General features: G+C 41.5%; 3 protein-coding genes across 6 annotated transcripts in view; all 3 read left to right on the forward strand.

Moving 5' to 3' along the window:
- Nucleotides 1-1,182: 1,182 nt before the first annotated feature.
- pus1 (pseudouridine synthase 1) lies at nucleotides 1,183-4,324 on the forward strand. The gene is made up of 6 exons (XM_031855791.1): nucleotides 1,183-1,480; nucleotides 1,747-1,973; nucleotides 2,067-2,204; nucleotides 2,336-2,438; nucleotides 2,536-3,242; nucleotides 3,340-4,324. Exons 1-6 carry the CDS (start codon nucleotides 1,417-1,419, stop codon nucleotides 3,370-3,372), a joined length of 1,272 nt encoding a protein of 423 aa, XP_031711651.1. The 5' UTR covers nucleotides 1,183-1,416; the 3' UTR covers nucleotides 3,373-4,324.
- A 294-nt stretch (nucleotides 4,325-4,618) lies between these two features.
- Nucleotides 4,619-8,605, forward strand: noc4l (nucleolar complex associated 4 homolog). The gene is made up of 15 exons (XM_031855775.1): nucleotides 4,619-4,783; nucleotides 4,940-5,081; nucleotides 5,201-5,307; nucleotides 5,534-5,641; nucleotides 5,820-5,969; nucleotides 6,096-6,198; nucleotides 6,341-6,375; nucleotides 6,465-6,515; nucleotides 6,598-6,709; nucleotides 6,855-6,915; nucleotides 7,090-7,200; nucleotides 7,345-7,508; nucleotides 7,689-7,771; nucleotides 7,963-8,076; nucleotides 8,225-8,605. The coding sequence occupies exons 1-15, from the start codon at nucleotides 4,631-4,633 to the stop codon at nucleotides 8,342-8,344; spliced, it is 1,614 nt and encodes a 537-aa protein (XP_031711635.1). The 5' UTR covers nucleotides 4,619-4,630; the 3' UTR covers nucleotides 8,345-8,605.
- Nucleotides 8,606-13,199: 4,594 nt separating this feature from the next.
- Nucleotides 13,200-22,101, forward strand: part of LOC116387984 (RIMS-binding protein 2-like) — a 55,292-nt gene continuing 46,390 nt past the window's right edge. For all 4 annotated transcript variants that reach the window (XM_031855498.1, XM_031855499.1, XM_031855500.1 and 1 more), the window contains exons 1-2: nucleotides 13,200-13,810; nucleotides 18,443-18,586. In XM_031855498.1, coding sequence (XP_031711358.1) covers nucleotides 13,718-13,810; nucleotides 18,443-18,586 — 237 coding nt within the window. In that variant the 5' untranslated portion in view covers nucleotides 13,200-13,717. The remainder of the gene's footprint in view (nucleotides 13,811-18,442; nucleotides 18,587-22,101) is intronic.

The raw sequence follows: 22,101 nt of genomic DNA on the forward strand, positions 1-22,101 counted from the left end.
AAGCCTAATTAGCTGCATCACCAGTCTTAAAGAATCACTGTTTCGCATAAAGAATCACCAGCGTGCTGTGAGTATTTTGTTAGAAAATTTGGCACACGCCGGGTGAGTTGAGATTGTGTCAAACAGGGCCCTTTTCTCATTGCATGCCTATGTTTGGCTTCGTGTTTTCAGCAGAAAACTACTTGGTCACCTTATAAGGGGCTCTGAAAAAGTGCAAGTGGACATTATAAAGCCATCTCAGGATGAGAGGGTTAAATGCTGAGCCTCTTGACAACCACAATCCCTCATTGTAGTGGAGTCCTTGGGAAAGAGACACCTCTCTCCTCAGGGAACGCTGAATCCCATTGCAACTATAATTTGCCTTAAAGGTTTACTCACGAGCATTAGGTTTCATGAGCAAATTATGATGAGCCGCTAATGTGAATCAATAATGGAAAGACTTCTTCATATGGATTATGCCTTGTATCATGTAATTGGTTTCTACAAGAAACCCATATGTATCAATGCTCAAGTTATGTTAGTGATAATTATGACATGGTTACATGAGGAAAGGTGAGGGGGTGTCCTTGTAACAAGCAGCCAGTCTATACAGAAAGGAGGAAACAGTGGGTTTTACCCTATAACAAGATCAATTGTAATCTTACCTACATAAAAAGTATTAAGATTATGAATTATAAAGCTCAGTTGATGTTTGGCTCTGATTATTCAGTGATAGTTCCTGGAGCCCACCAAAGGAAACATCACATTTTGTCGATATTGACTTGATATTGTTCGATACCTCATGTTGTTTTTCATGTATAACAACCTGAGATTTGCCAGGAGAGTCACACAATTGCAAACCATAACCTAAAAAAAACAACTTGGTGGCATTTGAATATATATTTTCCAAAGCAGCTGGATGACTCCTCCATTCATGTGATTTTGCTGCACTCAAGTGGACAAAAATGTAAATACATGTGGAGATTCATCACTTGCCTACATTAAGATACCTCATAAAATACTGAATTTTCCATATAAGTGGATGTAAAAATTCCCATGTAAATCATGTTTTTTTCTTTTTTCAATTCTATTTTTTTTAGAAATTGTTTGTTTTAAATAAATGACTTAAAGTACTCATATTACGTTTGCAAAAGCGAGAACAACGCGAGTCTCGCGATATTTACTACCGGGGTCAAAGTTAACTTTGGCCATGTGTTTATGTTGCCGCATCTATTACAGCACTCTTAGACACAGCTACAGTTTGCATTATATTTACATACATTGATGAATTTTGCAAGGCAGAGTTACGTCTTTAGGAGACTTTATATTTCGTAACCGGAAGTTGGTTGTATCTGAATATTCCGCTCCGCGTTAGCTTCCGTAGTTCAGCTGACATGCCAGTCTGCATCCTTTAGCTGCATGATGGCTTAGCGTGACATGTTTAAAATCCGACCGCTGTTGAGTGCCTTAGTTAACAACAGACTGACGTTAGACAGAAACGGTAAGCGAACATATCCAAGACAACGTGCCGGTGAACGCATTCGGTGTGCAAGCCGTGATTGCGTGTGTTCCTGCTTTTTTTTTTTTTTAAATACCCTTTTTGTCCGCAAGATTTATCTCCTTACCGTGTTCATGTTTGTGCAACATGTAATGGCGTCCTTCGTCACAATCACAGCTAACCTTACAGAACAGGACATGTAACTCACAGGGGATCCTGATCACGGATTGGGGATCCTGATCACGGATTATTTCTTGGTCTCTCCACAGGTGGCCCTTGGAATTCGCTTTGCATGATGAGTGAGGGCTCCAGGGATGAGCAGACAGCCAAGCTGCTGAAAAGAGCCAACGAGGAAAACGAGGACTCTGCTGAGAAGGTGCAGGCTGCAAAGAAATTAAAAGCAGAAGAGGAAAAAGCTGAAGATGAAAAGAAATATCCCAAAAAGAAAGTGGTACTCCTTGTGGGATACTCTGGAAAGGGATACTATGGCATGCAGGTTCGTACTCTAGCTGATTCTCCTCTCCTACACTTTTTTTTTTTTTTTTTTTTTAATTTTTACGACTTGCTAAATGTGTTTTTTGTGTTTCAGAGGAATCCCGGAACCTCTCAGTTTCGGACCATCGAGGATGAACTGGTCACTGCACTCATTAAATCCGGTTGCATTCCTGAAAACCATGGCGATGAGATGAAGAAGATGTCTTTCCAAAGATGTGCCAGAACAGATAAGGTATGAGTCTGTGCAGACATCCCAGAAGGAGTACCTGTCATAGCACAAGGCCAACACGGCCATTTTTAAAAGTGAAATATTCACTGTATTGTGAGTTTGCATGCGTCATTATTATTGGTGTGTTTGTTCAGGGTGTGTCTGCTGCTGGCCAAGTGGTGTCTCTAAAGCTGCGGTTGATTGAAGACATCGTTGAAAAAATCAACGAGCATCTGCCACCGCAGGTCAGAATCCTCGGTGAGACATTGGTTCTAATAATTACATTTTATTGATTGGAATTTGAGATGATTTTTAACATTCTGCAATTTTTTTCTCTTCCTTTTTGTTCCAACAGGTCTTAAACGGGTGACCCAAGGTTTCAATTCCAAAAACAACTGTGATGCTCGTACATACGCCTATATGCTTCCAACAGTGGCCTTTTCCCCAAAAGACTATGATACTGGCGACATAGCAGCCTTTCGCCTCGAGCCCGGGACACTCCAGAAGGTGAACGCTCTGTTTGCTCTCTACAAAGGCACCCACAACTTCCACAACTTCACCTCTCAGAAGGCTCCAAGCGACCCCAGTGCCCGCCGCTACATCATGGAGATGTCTTGCGGAGAGCCTTTTATCAACAGCAATATACAGTTCGCTGTGATCACTGTACGAGGCCAGAGCTTCATGCTGCACCAAATCCGGAAGATGATCGGCCTGGTGATTGCGGTGACGAAGGGCTACGCGAAGGAGGAGGTGGTGGAGCGTAGCTGGGGACACGATAAGGTGGATGTTCCCAAAGCTCCGGGACTGGGCTTGGTCCTGGAAAGGGTTCACTTTGACCGGTACAACAAGCGGTTCGGCGGGGACGGTCTGCACGAGCGGCTGGATTGGGGCGGCGAGGAGGAGGCCATCAAGGGCTTCAAGGAGGCTCACATCTACCCCACCATCGTTGAGACGGAGTGTCAGGAGGGCTCTATGGTCAGCTGGATGTCCACACTTCCCATCCATGACTTTAAAGCTACAGCCTCAGCTACTGACGCACAAGACAATAAGGACCAGAAACAGGTATCTGGAAGCCACCATAGAGTAATAATATGTACTGAAAACCATGATGTTTAAAATAAATCATTTTGTTCATTGTTGCTCTCTCCTTTTCCCCCAGGACAACGCAGATTTAAGAAATGACTCGGATTAGGTCACTCTGCCAGCTGAAAGAAGAGATGTTTTCAGAACTAAATATTCTCTCTTTTGTTGGGAATTAGCTTTCTTTTTATTATATCTTCCAAAATTTACTTTTTTTTTGTGATATTAAATTCTGCTTCTCTTATACAAATGTTATTAAACAAACAACAACAAAAACCTCTGTTCTTTATTGTACCCTGAGTGTTTCCTGGTGTTAATTTGTGCCTGGATCATGCCCTCAACCAATGTGTCTCAGCTCCATTAGTGTTGGTTGTTTAGCTGTTTGAGTCTTTGTCTTGTAAGAAGAATCTTAAGGATAGGTTTGGATTTTTCGCAATGCAATACTGACATTCTTATATGCACTTCACCTCAACTCCACTGTAAGATTTGGGACAAAATCCACTGTCCAGCTCCCACGCAAGAATGTAGTTTAAAGATCAGCTGTAGCTAATATGAGGGTAGCTAAATCAAGTGTCTATATTTTGCAAGATCTTAGTGAGCAGTTATTTATTTGGCCTTGTCTCTTTAAGTTCGTAAAGCCAGTTAATGCTTTTTGTTGAAAGTTATTTACCAATTGGCGTTGGTAAGATCATTGTGAAGCAAACCTTAGATTGTGCTAATAAAACTAATAACCGTCGGAATGGAATGAGACTTATTTATTTTCAGTCCATTTTTCATGTATTGAGCTAGGAAAGTCAACATCACAAATGGTATATAGCTTTTATTTCATAGTTGCAGGAGCAGTGAAGATGATGTTTACATATGGGACAGAATCTATTTGATTAGATCATACAGTTATTGTATTGTATGGAAAAAAATCATGTTTTGATCAGAAAAGTAATGTGTCGACAGAACTCGGCTGAGAGTCACTAAATGTGTAATAAAATGTGTTTCATCTGTACCCTAGCAGTGGTTTGGTTAGTTTGTGTTAAAACCGAAACCAGGACTTCAGCCTCCCGTCACTAGGAGGCGACACATCAGTTGAGTGGTCAAGACTGGTGCTGCATTCACTGACCTTTGGAGTTATAGGAAAGTAGACCTTTCTCAAGTATGTTTGCCGCCCGTCTATGCACTATATTCGTATATAGTATATTTATAGATTACGTAATTCCTTGTATGGTGATATTAACAGACGTTACTGTAACTATTTTAAATTATTCACAAACAAAATTTCTAGGATGTTCACATGGAAGTTCCAGGATGTTTGTAGTAATATCTTTCATGTTTCATATTACTACAAAGTAACTTGAACGCAGCATCACCAAATAATCATGGCGCCGGCCAAAAGACGCAACGTGATTTCGGCGAAAACATCAGAACAAAGTGGAAAAAGAGCTAAAATTGACCTTAATACCAAAGTTGAAAATGTACTTGAGAGTAGAAAAAATGCCAACGACGTTTTCGACATCCTCGAGTTCCTTGAGGTGAATATACGCAACTAAGTAACGCTGTTGTAGGACCCAGCTGAATACATGCTGGTTAGCTAGCTTTATTGACACCAGGTAGGATGTTAACGTGCTTCTCTTGGTTACTAACACCATACACTGCACGTGTGTTTTATTCTCCATGTCCGTTTGCAGTCAGAAAAAGAGAAAGATGTTGTCAATGCCGCCAATGCCTGCAGCAAATTGTTCTGCACCTTGTTGGAGAAGAAAGAGCTGTTTTTGGGGAAACTGCCTGGAGAGGAGGAGGAGGAGGAGGAGGTGGCGGCGGCGTTGAGTGGTGAGTAACGTTACTAGGTTAATAATAATAACTGTACATTACAATTAACCCTAGTTACGAGGTAGATGGTCACACATATATTTATATGTAACGTTATATGTGTATGTTTTCTGTTTCAGGTGGGTTGAGTGCTGAAGAGAAGTACCGCATGTTCATGCGACACCGATACAACAGCTGTGTGGAGATGCTGCTTGAGCACCTCAACCATGAGCTTCATGATGTGAAGGTGACACACACACACACACGCACACACACACACACACACACAAAGAACCATGCTGCTCTTACTGTAAAAATGTGATTGCAGATGAAAAGGAGAGTCAAGTAATTTGTGTACTGTACATTGCATACCAGCTCAGGCCTGCCAACGCTATTCGTTGTTTAGTTGTTATCTTTCCGATGTTGCATTGTCTGTTTTTTAATTGTTTTTAATACAAACTGTCTGAATACAGGAGAGTGCTCTGTGCTGCCTCATGAAGTTTGCTGCAGGAGAAGGACATCATCCACTCCAGGACTTAGACTGGAGTGAACACTACAGCTTCCCCAGAGAACTCATCCAGGTAAGATGTCGTACAACCTGGTCGTCAGTGGTGGGAATATGAATATACTTTATCTGTTCCTTTGTGTGACTTCCCCATTTTGTTTGCCAAGACAAGAAATAAGGCAGTTATTCTTTTTTTAAATCATCCGACCTTTTTGTCAGGCGCCTTCTGATGTTTTCTATTATTTCATCATCAGGCAGTGGTGGACAGACTGCTGACCAAAACAACAGACAACTACTTGCTGATCTCCAGGTTCTTCGAGTTCCTTGAGATGGAGGACGTACGCTATTATGTCATGAGTTCCATCCGTGAGAATGTGGCCAAAGTCATGAACAAAAACAAAGGGGTAGGGGGCACTTAGTTCATCTGCTGTTGCTGAGCTTGTTTATTACTTTCCTTGTCCCATTTTTCTTTTATTTAGTAAATATTACTCGGTGCGCTGAATGCTGTGTGCTTGTCTTGTTCCTCTCAGGCGTTGGTGCCTGTGTATCAGAACAACGTTTTCACCCTCATGTCCAACATCGGCATGCCAAGCCAGGAGTCGGAGCTCACCAACTTCATGATCAAACAGGAAGGTGAGACCTGCTTGTTGTCAACGCCACAATGTTGCAGAGTTAGTTTCTTCTGTGTGGGGAGAAGAGGCTGTTCTTGTTAGTTTTGTACATGAATGCTATTTTTTACATGTCATTAATAAACTGATGTTTTTTTTTTTTCTAGCCAAGCACGAGGACTGGAAAGCTGCTAAGCTGAATGTAAGTACAAATGTTTTTAATCCACCGTTAACATTTCTTAACTTAGATATTTCCCCGAATATGATTTTAAATGTTCTACTTCACAACAGGAACACAAGCGTGCCTTTGAGAGGATGTGGCTGGGCTTTCTCAAGTATAAGGTATTATAGAAATCGTGACTGCACAATCTAAATGTTTTTTATTAAAATGTATTCACTGTGCCATCTCATCTCTCTGTTGTAGCTGCCAAGCAGCATGTATAAAAAGATCTTGGTGATCCTCCATGTCTCCATTTTGCCCAACTTGAGTAAACCCACACTGATGATCGACTTCTTGACCGCGGCCTATGAAGTCGGTAAGTTGTGCGTGTGGCTCAGTGGTGACAGTACTTCAGCATCTTCATGTGACAATGAATGCTTTAAAATAACCATGAGGGTATTATTTTTTTACATAGGGCGATGCTGGTAATCCTGATATTTTGTCATGTTTTTGTTGAACAGGTGGGGCTATCAGCCTGCTGGCCCTCAATGGGCTTTTTGTCCTCATACATCAACACAACCTGTGAGTATTACATGAAAAAAACAACAATTAATTTGGCTACTTTAAAAGTCACATTAATGACAGTAACATGTTGAAGAAACATGAGGCTCTATTCTGAATCTATAAAGGACAACAGTAGACTGAAAGATGTTTGAATTGCATAATTACTCTACTATATGTTGTGTGTGCTTGCAGAGATTACCCGGATTTCTACAAGAAGTTGTATAATCTGCTTGAGCCTTCTGTTTTCCATGTTAAGTACAGAGCGCGCTTTTTCCACCTAGCTAACCTCTTCCTTAGCTCCAGGTAAGAACATTCATGCTTCACTAAAAGTGTTTAGGGAGAATGTGATAATCTGATTTAAGGTGACTGTACGACCATGAAAATCTCAAAAAGCTTATATATTGCATTGGTAACATTTGCTGCATATGTGTTTGTGCCTTCCTCCAGCCACTTGCCAGTGTACCTCGTGGCTGCGTTTGCCAAACGCCTGGCTCGCCTGGCTCTCACAGCGCCGCCTACAGCCCTCCTCATAGTGCTGCCCTTCATCTACAACCTGATCCGGCGCCACCCGTCCTGCAGAGTCCTTATTCACAAGCCCAGCACACAGGATGGTGAGCGGCAGTCACTCTCTTTTTGGTTGTAATTTCATCAGTTTCAAAATGTCAGGGGTTTTAGATTGCCAGTCCGATTCGTTATATTTAACACAGCTTGTATGAATTTTTACTGTGATGCACAATCCAAGGAAGCATGTTAGGATACATGTAGAGGTTTGTTTCTATTCATAATGACAGAGCCCGTGGAGGACCCGTATCTAATGGACGAAGAGGATCCTGCCCAGTGCCGTGCCTTAGAGAGCAGCTTGTGGGAGATTAAGGTGTGTACAGCATGGGATGGTTTTGGATTCCCAAATAAATCCTCCATGACACTGAATTTAACTGAGCCATGACTTGTGACAGCCAAGGGTTTTGATTGGAAAACAAGATGAAGGAATATCATATATATTTAGGAATCTAACTTAATGGAAGCATACCTCATTTTCAATTATTTTCTTCTCGTGTCCTGCAGACACTGCAGAAGCATTACCATCCAGATGTGGCCAAAGCTGCTGGGTCCATCAACACACCTCTGTCAGGAAAAGAGGAGGACATCAACGAGGTGCTGGAGATAACAACATATGAGGTAATGTCACACTTTAGATAACAGTTACTCACTATTGTCTATTGGTACATAAATAAACTAAATGGAAGCTAACTAATAAATGCTAATACTCCTCCTCATATAGTCATTTGAGTAGCATGAATAATGTGTCCCATGTTCTTATCCCTAGCTGATGGAGAGAGACCTGAAGAAATCTCAGATCAAGACTGTCCCTCTGGAGTTTGAAACAGCCACACAGTTACTAAAAGGAGGGGGAGATGTGTTAGGACAGCACTTCTGTCTGGATTAAAACAAGAAAAAATGAGCGACCTGCATTCTTACACGCTATACAAATCTGGGACCAGTTCATCTGTCAAGGTGACCGTTTATAGCCGTTTGGCCCGGACAGGAAGTGAGAACAAACTTCTCTTTGAGACCAGCAGCAAGAACAACATACATGCGTTCAACCTGGAGTTGTGTTTTTGATGTTTTTCTCCATGACTATTGATGTCTTTGATGTGTAACTATCGTGTATCAGTAAAATCATGGTGAATAAATCTCTTGGTTTGTATTTGGCATGTTTTTGGGACTTTTTAAAGAAATTGGTTACAAATTAATGGGAAGCTGAAGGTTTTTCTCCCACTTTAATTTCTGTACAAGTTTGAGTATTGTATGGCCTAAATTCTCATTCATGGAGTTTTCCCATGTTATAAAGTAGTTTTTTCTGAATCGGGGCCAAAAGATTCAGCACAGATTGTAAAGCCCCTTGAGGCTAATTTGTGACACTGGGCTGTATAAATAATATTGACTTGACAAAGACTAACAAACTTTCCAGCTCTACAGTGCTTAGTAGCCTATTTTTAGTGTTGAGGAGTTCTCCTGTCCTCAAGTAGCCAGGAAAACAAAAGCCCTGCACAGCCACGCAGGTGTTTTCAATTATCCAGGTTGATTGCACTCAGGTTAAGGGTAGGGGGTCCTGCGCCTTGCGAAGAGCTAATCAGGTAAAGTGAAATGGACCAGGTGTGTGTTTAGGGTGCTTTCTGTTGTACAAATCAACCCGTGTCTTTAATGTGTTGCCGGGAAGTATCGGGGTCACGCTTACGTTATATTGGACCTTTAACGTTAGCGCTACACAAGCACGAGGTCAGGTCTGTCCCCATATGTGCGAGGTTAGCCTTAAATGCTCTTTGCCCGTCACCAGTTCATATTTCATGTTCTCGTTAAGTGTGCCATATGGTCAAACAGCAGGCAGAGAAAATGCTGAATCATAACAGATTCTGTGCGTAAAGAGCAAGCCATGTCAGGTGTAAAGCTGTCCCAAACGCGTAATGTTACTTACAGACGGACATGCGTATGTGTAGTGCAGCGATACACAGCATCCATGCATGTTTTATTTTTATTTTTTTAATGTTTTTGAAATGTTTTGAGGATTTTAAGGATTATTATCGGGAAGGTGAGAAGCCAAAAGAAAGGAAGGTCACTGTGAACAGGATGAGGGCAACCGACCTGCTCACATGGATGGGTAAAATGCAACCTTTCAAAGTTATTAGTGACAGTTTTTCCCCACCCCCCCCCAAAATAGGATTTTTATTAACATTTAAGGTTTACAGTGTTGCAGGTGCAACATCATGTTCTTAGATATACGTTGTCGTTTTTTAGCAAACTGCAATCTTATGAAGTTTTTCTCCAGTTGCAGAAACTCCTGCACTGCAGACAAAGTGCATGCATTATAATCTTTAGATACATGCAGAGCTCCAACACCATTTAAAGCTATATAAAATATATATTTTAAAGAGGAACTTTTTTGTTTGTAATAATGTCGTAACCCCATAACTGAACTCCGCGTGTTTCTAATTGGGAATGTGCTAAAGTTTTAATAGCACAACAATAATGCTCAGAATTAACTACATGGCATCACAATAGTAATGCTCTTCTTCAGAGGGAGGTGACATACTTACGACAAATGATTCATAGTAATGGGCTAATAGAATAATTAATAGATAGATGGCAAATGAAAACCCCCATTCAGGCCTGGAGCCTGGCACGCACAGCACCCTCCTCTTGCTTTAATACATCTGTGAGATGCTTACCACTGCAGCTTCATAGATGGCTTGGTGGGATGGGACATTTCTGCATAAATCTGCAGGACTCCTGAGCTTCGTGATGTTGTTGTTGTTTTGTCTGTCCTCGTCCAGCAGTCCCCTGCAAGGAAATAGAAGCTGTCCAAGGTGAGTCGGCACAGAGAAGCTGTTTGAGCAGTTGGCTGAGGCTTTAAGAGAGACCGGGGAAGAGGGAGCTGATTCATTTGACAGTATTTATTTTTTTCTAAGAAAAAACTGGTCGAAAACAAATCACCCGTATTTCTTCTTTTTCCGTCGGTTGTCTGTTGTTGATAGTATCCCCCCCAAAAAAGCACTTTGAGTATCACAATTTTGTTTCATTACTGTGATCTTGTTCTGCAGTTGCTTTTGTTCAAAAGACATGCATTAGTCTAAAAGACAGAATGCAGATGACTGAAATCAGTTTGAGTATTTATTATGATGCAGCAGTAGAGTCAGATAAATCCAATCTCCTGAAGCAGCATTAACCTTCTTAACCTTCCACGTGTCACTATATAGTAGTTTATATGGATACAGTGCGCGCATGCATGCATGTATGTGTGTGTGTGTTTGCGTAAAGGTACAAAACAGGAAACATAGATGGGGATTTAGCACTGACTGATAAAATCTTATGTTTTTTCCATGCTCCCCCCTGTCATTGTGTTGCTGTGATACAGTAATCCTCTGTTATGTAACCGAGTGTCTGTCTCTCTCTCTCTCTCTCTCTCTCTCTCAATGAACACACTCAAACACATGCACATGGGTACACATACTGTATGTACAGTATATATCAACCAGTCAGCACCTACACATGCATGTCGACGTACTGATGCAGGTGGCATGCACTGTTTAATTGGACATTGTTGCTGTCAGGGATCGACTATATACTTGCAGTAACAAACAAGTTATGTGTTTTTAAATGAAAGAAGATGAAGGAATTGTACAGTAAGTGTCATGAAACGTTTGCATTCTTTTCTGTGTTTATGTTTGCATGTGCAGTTGTACATTTTTGTTTAAAGATGATGTAATGACATTGAATTGTCGAGCTATTTACTTGAAACTGCACACGAGTAACAGTTTCTGTGTGTACATCTGCTTGCAGTACATTTATTTTGTACGCATTCAGTTGTATGTGTTGGTTTTGTTTGCGTGCGTGGTTCAGTCAGTGTATGCTTGAGGTTTGCAGCGTGCGTAATCTCTTGGTCGTGTGGGTTTTGCAGGTGATGCGGGATCACATGTCCGGCGCTAACATGGAGGAGCTGCTGAGGCGGTCTCAGGTGGAGTTACAGTGGATCCAAAGACAGCTGGCCATGATTGCTGCCAGAAACATACAGCATCACCTCCTGCACACCAAGGGCAAGGTATCTGTGGTACCACGTACTGTAGGCCTGTGTTGCTGCTACTACTGCTACGACATGAAAGCACTACTAGGAGGGGGAAGTTTGCCCACTAACACTAATTTATACTACTAGTCATGATTAAATGATCCTGTTATCAACATAAAACAGGCCTCCGCTGTTATTAGCCCACTTGGGAGGAGGGAATCTGGGGATAAAGCACCACATTTATGGACTGTCCTTAGAAAAAAGGAACATCTGCTCAACCTAATCTGATAGATCTTCATTACACGTTATTATAACGCAACATTTGATGATGCTTTTAGACTTTCCTCCGCTCTTCATGATAGACTTCCTGTTGCAGTCTGTCAACCACCTTCTCCAAAAGACTCTTTAGAACACAGATGTAGGTCTTTGCAGTGGCATTCATTGTGATGTGAAATCTTTTAGTTTAACAAGTCAAACTTTCACCTAATATTTAGCCCTACACTTGAATTCTTCAAGCTCAAAAAATAGAAAATCTTATCACTGGGAAGATCTATTTTCTGATCTGTAGAGCACACAAGCAGAACAAGAAGTTTATGAATTTTAAAGTTGAGAGTTTTGTGTTTTTGACCACAAATCCGTTGTTTTCAATAATCCTTTACCTTATACGACCCTAACAAATGAACAACTGTCTGCTGCCGTGGTTTTAAATCTTCCTATACTGGCCTGCCTTGTCCTGGTTTAGATTGTAAAAGGCATTTCAATCCTTGACTGATATTCTTCATGGGGATAAAAACACAAAAACAGAAGCATTGCAGTGGCTCAATGAGAAGAACTCAGGCCGTGAAGTGAAATATCAAATAAGCTATTTTCTTTAATATTTCACAATACATGCCCATACAAAGTCTATTTTGTTAGCTTCCTGGAAAACGTACCATATGACGTGTGTCAGCAGGTGTAGAGAAAGTCTTCAACCGATAACATCATCCCACATGTTTGGATTTTTCCTTTTATTCCATATGGCCAGAAGAGGACAGCATGCTTCTTAAAAAACACCCATATCAAACATTAAAACTTGAGAAGAAAAGCCCGGCCACAGCATGCTGTAGAGGTAGCAGCTTGTTGTGTATTTAAATGACACGTTGCCTTCAGCTATTTGCATATTTAAAGGAGTCATTGCATATTTCTGCCCGATCCAGTTTCCATCTGTTCCTGAACCCCAGTCTCACAGGGCTTCATGTCACGCGCGAAAAACCATTTCACTACGAGAGCAACACGTCTACAGTAAGGATGGAAGCGAGCGTTGCTAGGCAACAGAGTGGAACAAAGAGTACGTTCTGCTTCCTCTTCTCACTCGCGCACACTTAGTGTCTCCTTTCTTTCTGTCCTCTCCTCCGTCCTGTGCCTCCGTTCCAGTGTTAAAACGGAGAACACCTATCGACATAATACATTTGAGTGCCTGCTGCTGATGCATCCTCACTAAAACCACCACGCTGATTCAATTTGAGTCCTCCGATCGGGGATTTAGAGGAGGTGAAGAGAGCAGATGGACGGTTGTATCTGAGGTCTGTCCAGGAACATTAAAGTGTAGATTGGATTTGATGCTGGAGGAAAGTTGCAAGTAGTAATACCGAGCAAACGTTAAACATGTGATATATATATATATATATATGTGTAAATCTGGAGTGATGTATGCTTTGTTGCTTCTGTCAGCAAAACAGAAAACCAGATGCAGAGGAAACAGGGATGCTGGACCATTATCTACTCTGCTTGGGAAATCTATTCAGAGAGGACAAAATGCTCATCTATGATGTAATGATTTACACATCACTGCTCAACAGATGTACAAATTACTTTTAAATGAAAGCTGCCCCGCATGTCTTTTTTTCTCTTCTTTTTTCTTGCCAGTGTGACATTGTTTTGGGGTGTGCACATGTCTGCGTATGGGCGAGACGGAGAGCAAAAAAGGTCAGAGAGGGGGGGATTTTAAAGCACGACTGGAGGAAGAAGCAGAGAGCGCGAGAGGAAGCGTGAACACATTCAGGGGTGGGACTCAGGGAGTGTGTATGTGTGTGTGTGTGTGTGTGTGTGTGTGTGTTGTCTGAGAGTGCCAAGCTACTATAGCTTTTTTTTTTTTAGCTTTCACTGATCGGGTGAGACCTCCAGCCTGTTACAGAACAGGCAAGCTAGTGGAGCCGCAGATCTGAAACACTCATTCCAAAATGCGCGCACACAGGCACTCATGCACCGGCAAACACGTGCATGCGCGCGAACGCGTCACCTCTGCCTCCACTGCCAGCCTGTGATGTGACGGGAAGAGAGTCATTTTGGGACATTAGCGGCACTGCTTTGAAGGTAGGGACATTGTCAATGTTTGTATCAGCAAAAACATACATGTCTGTCCACGCTGCTGTCCCGTTCCCTTGTTTAGACTGTCAGACACTGTTGATTTTCTTAAACTCCAAACACACACATTATGTGCTGGATGCTGCTGTGATTCTGAGAGGTTTAATGCATTCTGGGATAACACAGGACAACATGTATTCTCTTCATGAAGAGCAGTGATAAGTGTTTGTGAATGATACTGAATTATTTATCTCCTGAGCAGTTGACGCTGCTAGATTCATAACAGTCTGTCTAAATCCAAATCCAAGTGCAACACATTCACAACAACACTTGTGCTGGAGAAGAGTGGCTTGATGGGCTTGAAAAGACAGATTTTTCTCTTTGTGAAAAATCCATTTAATGACGGGTCAATAGCTGTACATCCATGGCTGACTGCATCAGGCAGCCCGGATGCAAGTATTTCACTCACACACCAGATGGCGATGTGACAATCCATTTAAATCACACCCCAGTCAAAATAAGATTACCTCGGGGTATCCTGGCGGGTCGGTTGGCTGAGCACACGCCACTTAACCACAATGCCCTTGGTTGGAAGCCAGCCACCACATGCTGCTTTACTAACCCACACTAAAGCCACGATTACATAATTATATGCTGACACATCTTAAAAGCTACCCACATTTTCTGCTTTGTTTAATAAACAGTTACCCCAGCCTCCAGTTTTATATAGATAATCCTTTTGCCCATCATTGGTGTTGTCTACGGTTCTGTGCAGGTCGGGCAATTCACAGAAAGTGAAGCTCCCCGAATGTTTAGTTTTTTTCAAGAAATGTGTCCATGAACCTTTCATTGAGTGACGACTCTGTGCTGCCTCTGTGTAAGTTCAATTTAAACTCCCTTTTGACCTCAAGTTTCTGCTTCGCTCTGCCTTTGAGCTGTGCACTGACTTTGACCTTTTGTATTGTGATTGGTAAACACAAAAGGAATTTCCTTCTTTTGATGAAGGAAAAACAAACTGCATATAATTTAGCATATAAACTGGTTAAAACGTTTTATATTGTGTGTCACTGAAATCAACAATAGCAGATGCAACCTTTGATTATCAACCTAGCGACTGAATGAAGGTGAAGTACACTGATAGATCATTAAATGATACTGGGAAATACAGACATCACCTTCACCAGTAGTTGCCGAGCTATTCCTGTCATTAGGGTTATCGAGCAACATGTGGTTACATTTTCCTTATCGTAGACTTCCTCTGAGCACTCTATGCCTGGATTTTGAGATACGACAGAAGGGGCATATACTGCTGAGGAGAGGTTACCTCAGACATTTTTCACATAGCTTTTGCGAGCACTAGTAGGGCTTGGAAGTCAGTTTAAGAGCACGGTTTTAGGCCGACAAGTCCACTTGATATTTCCTTAGTGCTGTCTTACCTCCAGTCAAAACTTAATTTATTGCTTGAGTAATCTTTTACCTTTGACTGACCCCTTGAGATGGACTAGCTTTATTCAATATGATTAAAAGACATAAAAGAGGAAACAAGCAATTTTAGGTACAGTGCTTGGCTTGGATAATAGCGGCTTATGAGACGTAACAGATTTAGACAAACACTTGTAAATTATTATTCTGTCTTTGTGTGTGTTATCCACTGTGATGAATATAAAAAGGAAGAGAAACACTATTTTTGCTTAGTGTGCTGTCTTTCTCTTCTGATAAACGGTGTCGCATCCTTCCGCACATCGTCGAGCTACTTATTTACGCACTATTTATATTGGTATCTTATGTTCATCCACAGTGGTCTATGAAAGACAAACAGAAAATGCAAAGAACCGCTGTTCCATCATAATGAATGAATGAATGCCAAATGTTGAATCCACATTGATATAAAAAGGCTGCCATTCAGAAAGTGTGTGACACGGCCCACCTTTGGGAGTGAATGCATGTCCCCCGAATGTCTCTCACTTTGTCCCTTTGAATTCCTCCCCTCCTGGCTCACATTTAGCAGGAGATGTCGTCAGTGTTCCTTGTGGCCCCCAGAGCGCACGAGTGCGTCATGACTCCCAACTCTGACGCAGCTCCTGTCAGAGCAGCTTTGGCAGCTCCCTCGGTACAAGGATGATGTCTCCCAAGTGGACGGCACAGCTGGGACAGTTGGGACAACCTCTGTTGTCCAGATGACTGACTGATTTGGGGACCGAACTAATCACGTCTCAATTAGATGTCTCGACCTGGCATTGATAAGTGTCGACGAGTACCATTAATCTGCTCCAGAGCCCAGCCAGCAATAATTTTATAATTTTATAATAACCAGATGTTGTCGGGTTACCAAAGTGATAACCTGTTTTTTTTTTTATTTGTTCTTTTTTCGAGAGCACATTCAGTTTTTTTTTTTTTTTTTTGCACCAACGGTTTTCTGGTCTAAATGACTCATGCATCAGTTCTCACACAGATGTCCATATGGCCTAATATCTCACTCTAAATAGGCTGACTGAATGTGTTAGTCTGTCTGTCTGTTTGGAAAACACAGTACTGGTTGGCAGGTCTATCTGTCTCTCTGTCTGTTCTTGGAAAGTCCACCGTATTACACTGGTGGGTCTATCTGCAGGCTTGTCTGCTTGGCAGGTCTGCTGTATTAGCAGGTGTATCTGGCTGTCTTTCTGTCTGCTTGGCAGGTCCATTATACTGGCTTTGGTAGCTTTGGCTGTTATCTGTTAACAGACATATTGCCTGCAACTTTGCTTTTTGTCTTTGTGGAGGATGATAGTCTAGCTTGCAGTCGGGATACGGTTGTTATTTTTATGCGAGTTCTTTTATGTGCCTGACAAGATGCCAAATGCTCTGCTTACACGCTAATTGATATATCAGAGTTATATTAACCAATATTAGAACCATCTGTGGGTTGGTCTGTTCTGTGGGTTTCTACAAGGAGAAAAGTGCTTTAAGAGAAGAATTGGCATATATTGTCATCTCTTCCTTAATTATCCTCCAAGTGATAATTTAAATTTTAGAGGGAGAAAGCAGAGATAAAGAGAAAAGTGAACAGACTTCAGAGTAATGCAGCACAGATTTCTTTTGTCTAGGGTGGTAATGTTTTCCCTTTTATAGCTCTGGTAATATTGGAGTGGCTGGGCTGGCTAAGTGTGCTTTTTCAGAAGGCAAATGGGAAGACTACACCCCATTTGGGATTTAATGATTGTAGCTCTCCAAAATGTTCCCGTTTCATACTTTTACATTACTAAAAGTAGATATTCTGGAGCAGAGCATCAAATCTGTTTTTAGATTAACTCATCGGGAAGAGTTCTTTCATCTGACACAAAATGGAGCAAAAGGCATCCTCACATCCTTGGAGGGTGTTTAACTTCAGGGGGCACGGGCAGAGTGTACATGCACTTATTCTATATCAGCTTCCCTCCTTACCTCGGCCAAACAGCTGCTCAGTTCCTCTGCTATCTGCAGCCCCTCTGGTGGCCTCAAAAGTCATTGGAAAATTTAAAAAGTACAAGATTGGCAGCAGAGCAGTTCTATTCCAAAACAAGACAAAACGTTTTTTGAGTCAACAATTATCAAATTGTACACATGGATGTCTGGCGCGAAGGAAAGCTGAGCAATACCAGAAACTATTCACCACTCCAATCTGCCCATTACAGATATGCAGTTTATTTCCATGGAAGGTCCAAGCGTCAGAGTGAAAATTCACTTTCAAAGGCCATTCTAATCCATCAAGAAAACTTCTAAGGAGAAAAACACTGACTGGCAAATCCAGCTGAGGCTCAAAACCTGTTGCAGTAGCAGCTTCATTTTCAGGCCTGGTAATCCTTTTCCTGTGACTGACCCCACGGGATGGAACTAAAGCCCGAGTACGTCGCTGTAAGCAAGATTGACAGTAGCCTTATGTCTTCTTCCATAACTTATATTAATCAAGTGGCCGCTTCCTCCTTATGTATGCTTTTCATACCCACTAATTGCCCTGTCTGTTGTTCAGGTGGGCGGCCTACCACTTTGGTCTAGATTCCTCACCTACTACTGGATTGGATTGCCTTGTGATTTGGTACAGATATCCATGGTGCCCAGATGAGGTATCCTAAGGATTTTGGTAATTGTCTGGCTTTTTCTGTAGTTCAACCAGCGGGTCAAAGTTTTCATTTATCTTGTGAAATATCGCTCCATATAACCTCTGTAATCCCTCACATTTATGGTTTTGAGTGAAATGGGATTCCCATGAAATTTGGTACACACATTCATGTTAATGTTGGTGATCCACTGACTTCATCTTGCTCCATCATCAGGTCCTAATTTTGATTTGTCCAGTATTTTGGTCTATGAACAAATAACAGCACAACTAATCACGTTCAGCTATACTTATCTTATATGCTAGTTGGCAAGTGCTATGCTAGCATGCTAAACTACGTTGAAGAACATTATACTCACCATCAGAATGCTAGCATTGTCATTATGAGCTTGTTAGTAAGTTGACATTAGCATTTAGCTCAAAGCTCTGCTGGGCCTAAGTGTTAATCATGTTAGATTTGTATATGGTATAGTATAACAGTTACTACTACTCATAATTATAGTAATGACAGAAGAAATGTCTCATACTGTGTTGGGGATCTTTCCTCATTTTTACTTTTTGTCTTGCAGACAAGATATGAAGTTTCATCCCAGCAACCTACCGGGCACTCGGCCTACAATGTGAGCCGCTTTCGATTTCTGGAGGAAAGAAACCGAGCTCTGAAGCTTGAGGTAACCACGCTTCGCCAGGAGAAACAGCAGTATAGGAAAAAGGTACATTTCTCACTTCCACTACACACAGACACACACATATCTCAGCCCCTCTGCGCTGTTCACTCTCATTATTTTAGATGAGGTTTATTTGCCTGCAAATAAGCACAATATACATATTAACTGATCAGGAATTGAAACTATTAAGATGTGATAATTGTGGCACTGTATGTATGTAGAGAGTTTCGGTGAGTCACTATGTTGAAGTCCCTGTTGCAGCTTTTATTCCTCAAGGACGCAGCTGTGTGTAGCGGGGGTGACTCGCATGACTCTGTGCACATATACTCCCTCTGATTGGTCTTGGTTATGCAGACATGTGGGCATGTGTAATGTGGTGTAAAATAGATAAGGATGGGCTTGCGGTTTGTTGTGTTGTGCATTAGAGTGCGTGCGTGTGTGTGTGCGTATTTAGTTTGCACTGTATGCTTATGCATGCATTTATGTATTTAGTCCTTCGGAAGGCCTCCCCCAGGTGGTCTCGGATGGCAAGGTGTGTGAGCTGTTGTCTTGGCAACACGCCTATTTGCAGAAGTGTGGACAGACTGGCCGAGGGGAACTGACATAACATAATGGCTGCTTCTGTTATAAGCCTCAATGGCTTGAGATTAGTGTCAGTAAAATACAGCGAGACCTGCATGCTACAGTCTGCATTTACAAACGGTTTACTGACAATGGTTCAGTACAGTGAAGCTCTCAGGCTTAAATATTTTGTCACACCACTCATTTGGTTTGTGAACGACAGCATTGTCGCCTTCTCCTCATTTATGTTGTATTGAAGCATACCTCAGTACATGTTTACAGAACCAAAATAATTACTTAAAGTCTATAAGTTGTCGCCTCCATATATGGAAACTAGATAGAGTACAAATGAAAAATGAACCAATGAGAAGAACCTTCACATGTATAACTTTCCCGGGAACCACTGGGTAGTCTCCTTTTAGAGAAAAAGCTGACAAATCACTTCTAAGACAGCCCAATGCTTACTTTTCTTTACCTTTTATATGAACACATTACCACCTTTCTGATCGAATAGCGTAATTTATGGCAACCTGCCCAGTGGGAGGTTTTGTCCATCTTCACAGCCAGAACCTTGGCACGAGACATGTCTGTCACCGTAGCTAACATGCAGTAGTCAGGAACATAACTCAATAATGCCATGTAATTACGTATGTGTTCGTGTTTATGTGCTTTTCATATGTGGGTAGATACTGTTGGAGGTAGTCCAGCTGGGTGCCTGGCAGTCTCTTTGCTGTCACTGCTGACGGCTACACTATCACAGACTGCATCATGGTCATTCATGCACAGACAGACTCAGCTATGGATCAGTTGGACTAAGACAAGCTCAGTCATGAGAGTGGGTTTGCTCATGCAAATAGACTCTCTCTTCAAAGACTTGAGAAGATGGCGGTGTATCACATCCATCAATTTTGACTTTAATGCAAAATGATTTTTCTTTCTTTTCATTCTTTATTAGGTGAAGGAAAATATGGCCATATGATATTTAGAAACAGCCTTTGATGATTATCAAACTCACAGCTACAGGATTAAATGTAGAGGGCGATAGTCAAAAGATGTCATATTAGATCCAGACAAAACACTTGAAGATAAAAGATTAAAAGCTATGTTGGTACAAAACATGCCAAATGTCTGATTAGGCAGCTAGTTATTCATGGTTTACATGGATGGCGTCTTTAATGTCAACTCTATTCTACACAAAATATCAGTTGTTATTGTAAAACAAATCATATATTTTGTCACATATTAGCAGCATGACATAACTTGCCTCTAGCTTTGTTGCACAGGGTGATGATGGGTGCACAACATGTAGCTATTTCTAAATGTTTTAAAATGTACTAGCAGTCACAGGTATGCTCAAAGTCACTATGAGTTTATAACACCTTTTTAAAATTGTTGGCATATGTTTTTGTCTGTATAAAAAAATAGCAAGAAAAGTAAGAACTACCAATTACATATCTACACAATAAAGTGGCTATATTAAAGACATAAAGGGTCATTATGAAGCTGGAGCCATTGGAGCATTCTCCAGGTGGCGAGGATGACAGCACAAAATGAATGCTAATCTGCTGTATGTTTTTAAAAGATGACAGTTTGCTACATGTTTACCATGTCAACTTAAAAGATGATAGCATGTCAGTGTAGTGTCTACAGCTTGTTTTTGCTGCCACCAACGGCATTATCAGGGACTACAGGTTTAAGTGATCTTATGTTTTATGACTAACTCAAATCGTAACATCCCAGAGTGTACACTGTTCTAGCTCAGACAGTTATGTTGTGTATTTAATTTGAGAGAGAGACCACACCCAGATCAATGAAACTTGGTCCCCCTTTTCACTTCATTCCTCTTTTGTATAGTTGGGGAAGGGTGCTGGATCGGGCTGTCAGCTACAGTCAATCCACCGGCGTTCGCTGTTGCATTTAATCCTTGTTTTATCGTTGAGAATGAGGCACTTCAGCTAGATTCTCACATCTCTTGTCTGTTCTTCCAATTCATTTGTTATTTTGCTGCTGAAATGGCACGAAAAAAAAACCCTGAGAGGGTGGACTGCTTCCTTGAAAAAACAAACAAAGAGCTTTAGATCGGTTGCCTGGAAACAATCTGTGATGGACAGTCGGAGAAAGGTACCTTAGGTGAGGAATGACCTTCTCTGTGCAGTGTGGCTGCTGCTAAAAGGCCACAGCTGTCTCCCTGGACACCATCCCTATGGCAACGATTGTGTACCGCTAGCCGCTGGCCCACTCGGATGATAGTCCTCGTGATGACACGGGCTGTCCCACTGCAAAAAGGAGCGTCTAATCAACAACCACTAATAGCCGTGTTGTCTCAGCTGACCCAGTAATCTCCATTTGAACTCATTCTAATCAAAGATGCACAGACAAACCAGGGTTAATAATAGTCTAGTGTAATGTAACACAAACCAGCTGGAATAATACGTACCACCACCCACAGGATACTTGGAAAATTCCCTATGTTTTGACTCACAAGGCTGTTTTAACAACTGGTATTAGACAGGGTGTGTTTAAGCTGAAGTTTTTATTCTTTTCTTAATTGAGTTTATTTCAGACAGTGTCCTTTCAGATGGTTGGAGTTGTCTCTATGTAACGCCATTATCCTCTTTTTCCCGGTCCATTTCCCATTCCTTGTCTTGTTACTTAAGTAAAACTACTTAGAGCTAAGGCATGGCACAATGAGTTTTACCCTTGAGAGGAAATGATAAGAAAAGTGGGAAACATATCTAAGTTTTTTTATGTCTGAGATTGCATTTCAGCTAAGGCGTTCCGTCCCTTTTTCTGTCCACACTAACTGTTTATCTGCATTAACATCATGGCGCAATACTACTCAGACTACAAACAGAAGCCACAATCTTTTCCCGTTTCAGAATGCATTCATATGCAAGCATCTGTTTATAGACAACATTGTAATAGCTCACACGGCCAGCAGTGAAAACATGCTAGCAGATTAGTTTGCTGGTGGTAGTACTGGCTTTGTTGGTCACGTG

This window comes from Anarrhichthys ocellatus, unplaced genomic scaffold (genome assembly GCF_004355925.1).
Source record: "Anarrhichthys ocellatus isolate YVR2014 unplaced genomic scaffold, GSC_Weel_1.0 scaffold16, whole genome shotgun sequence".
NCBI classification, from domain to species: domain Eukaryota; kingdom Metazoa; phylum Chordata; class Actinopteri; order Perciformes; family Anarhichadidae; genus Anarrhichthys; species Anarrhichthys ocellatus.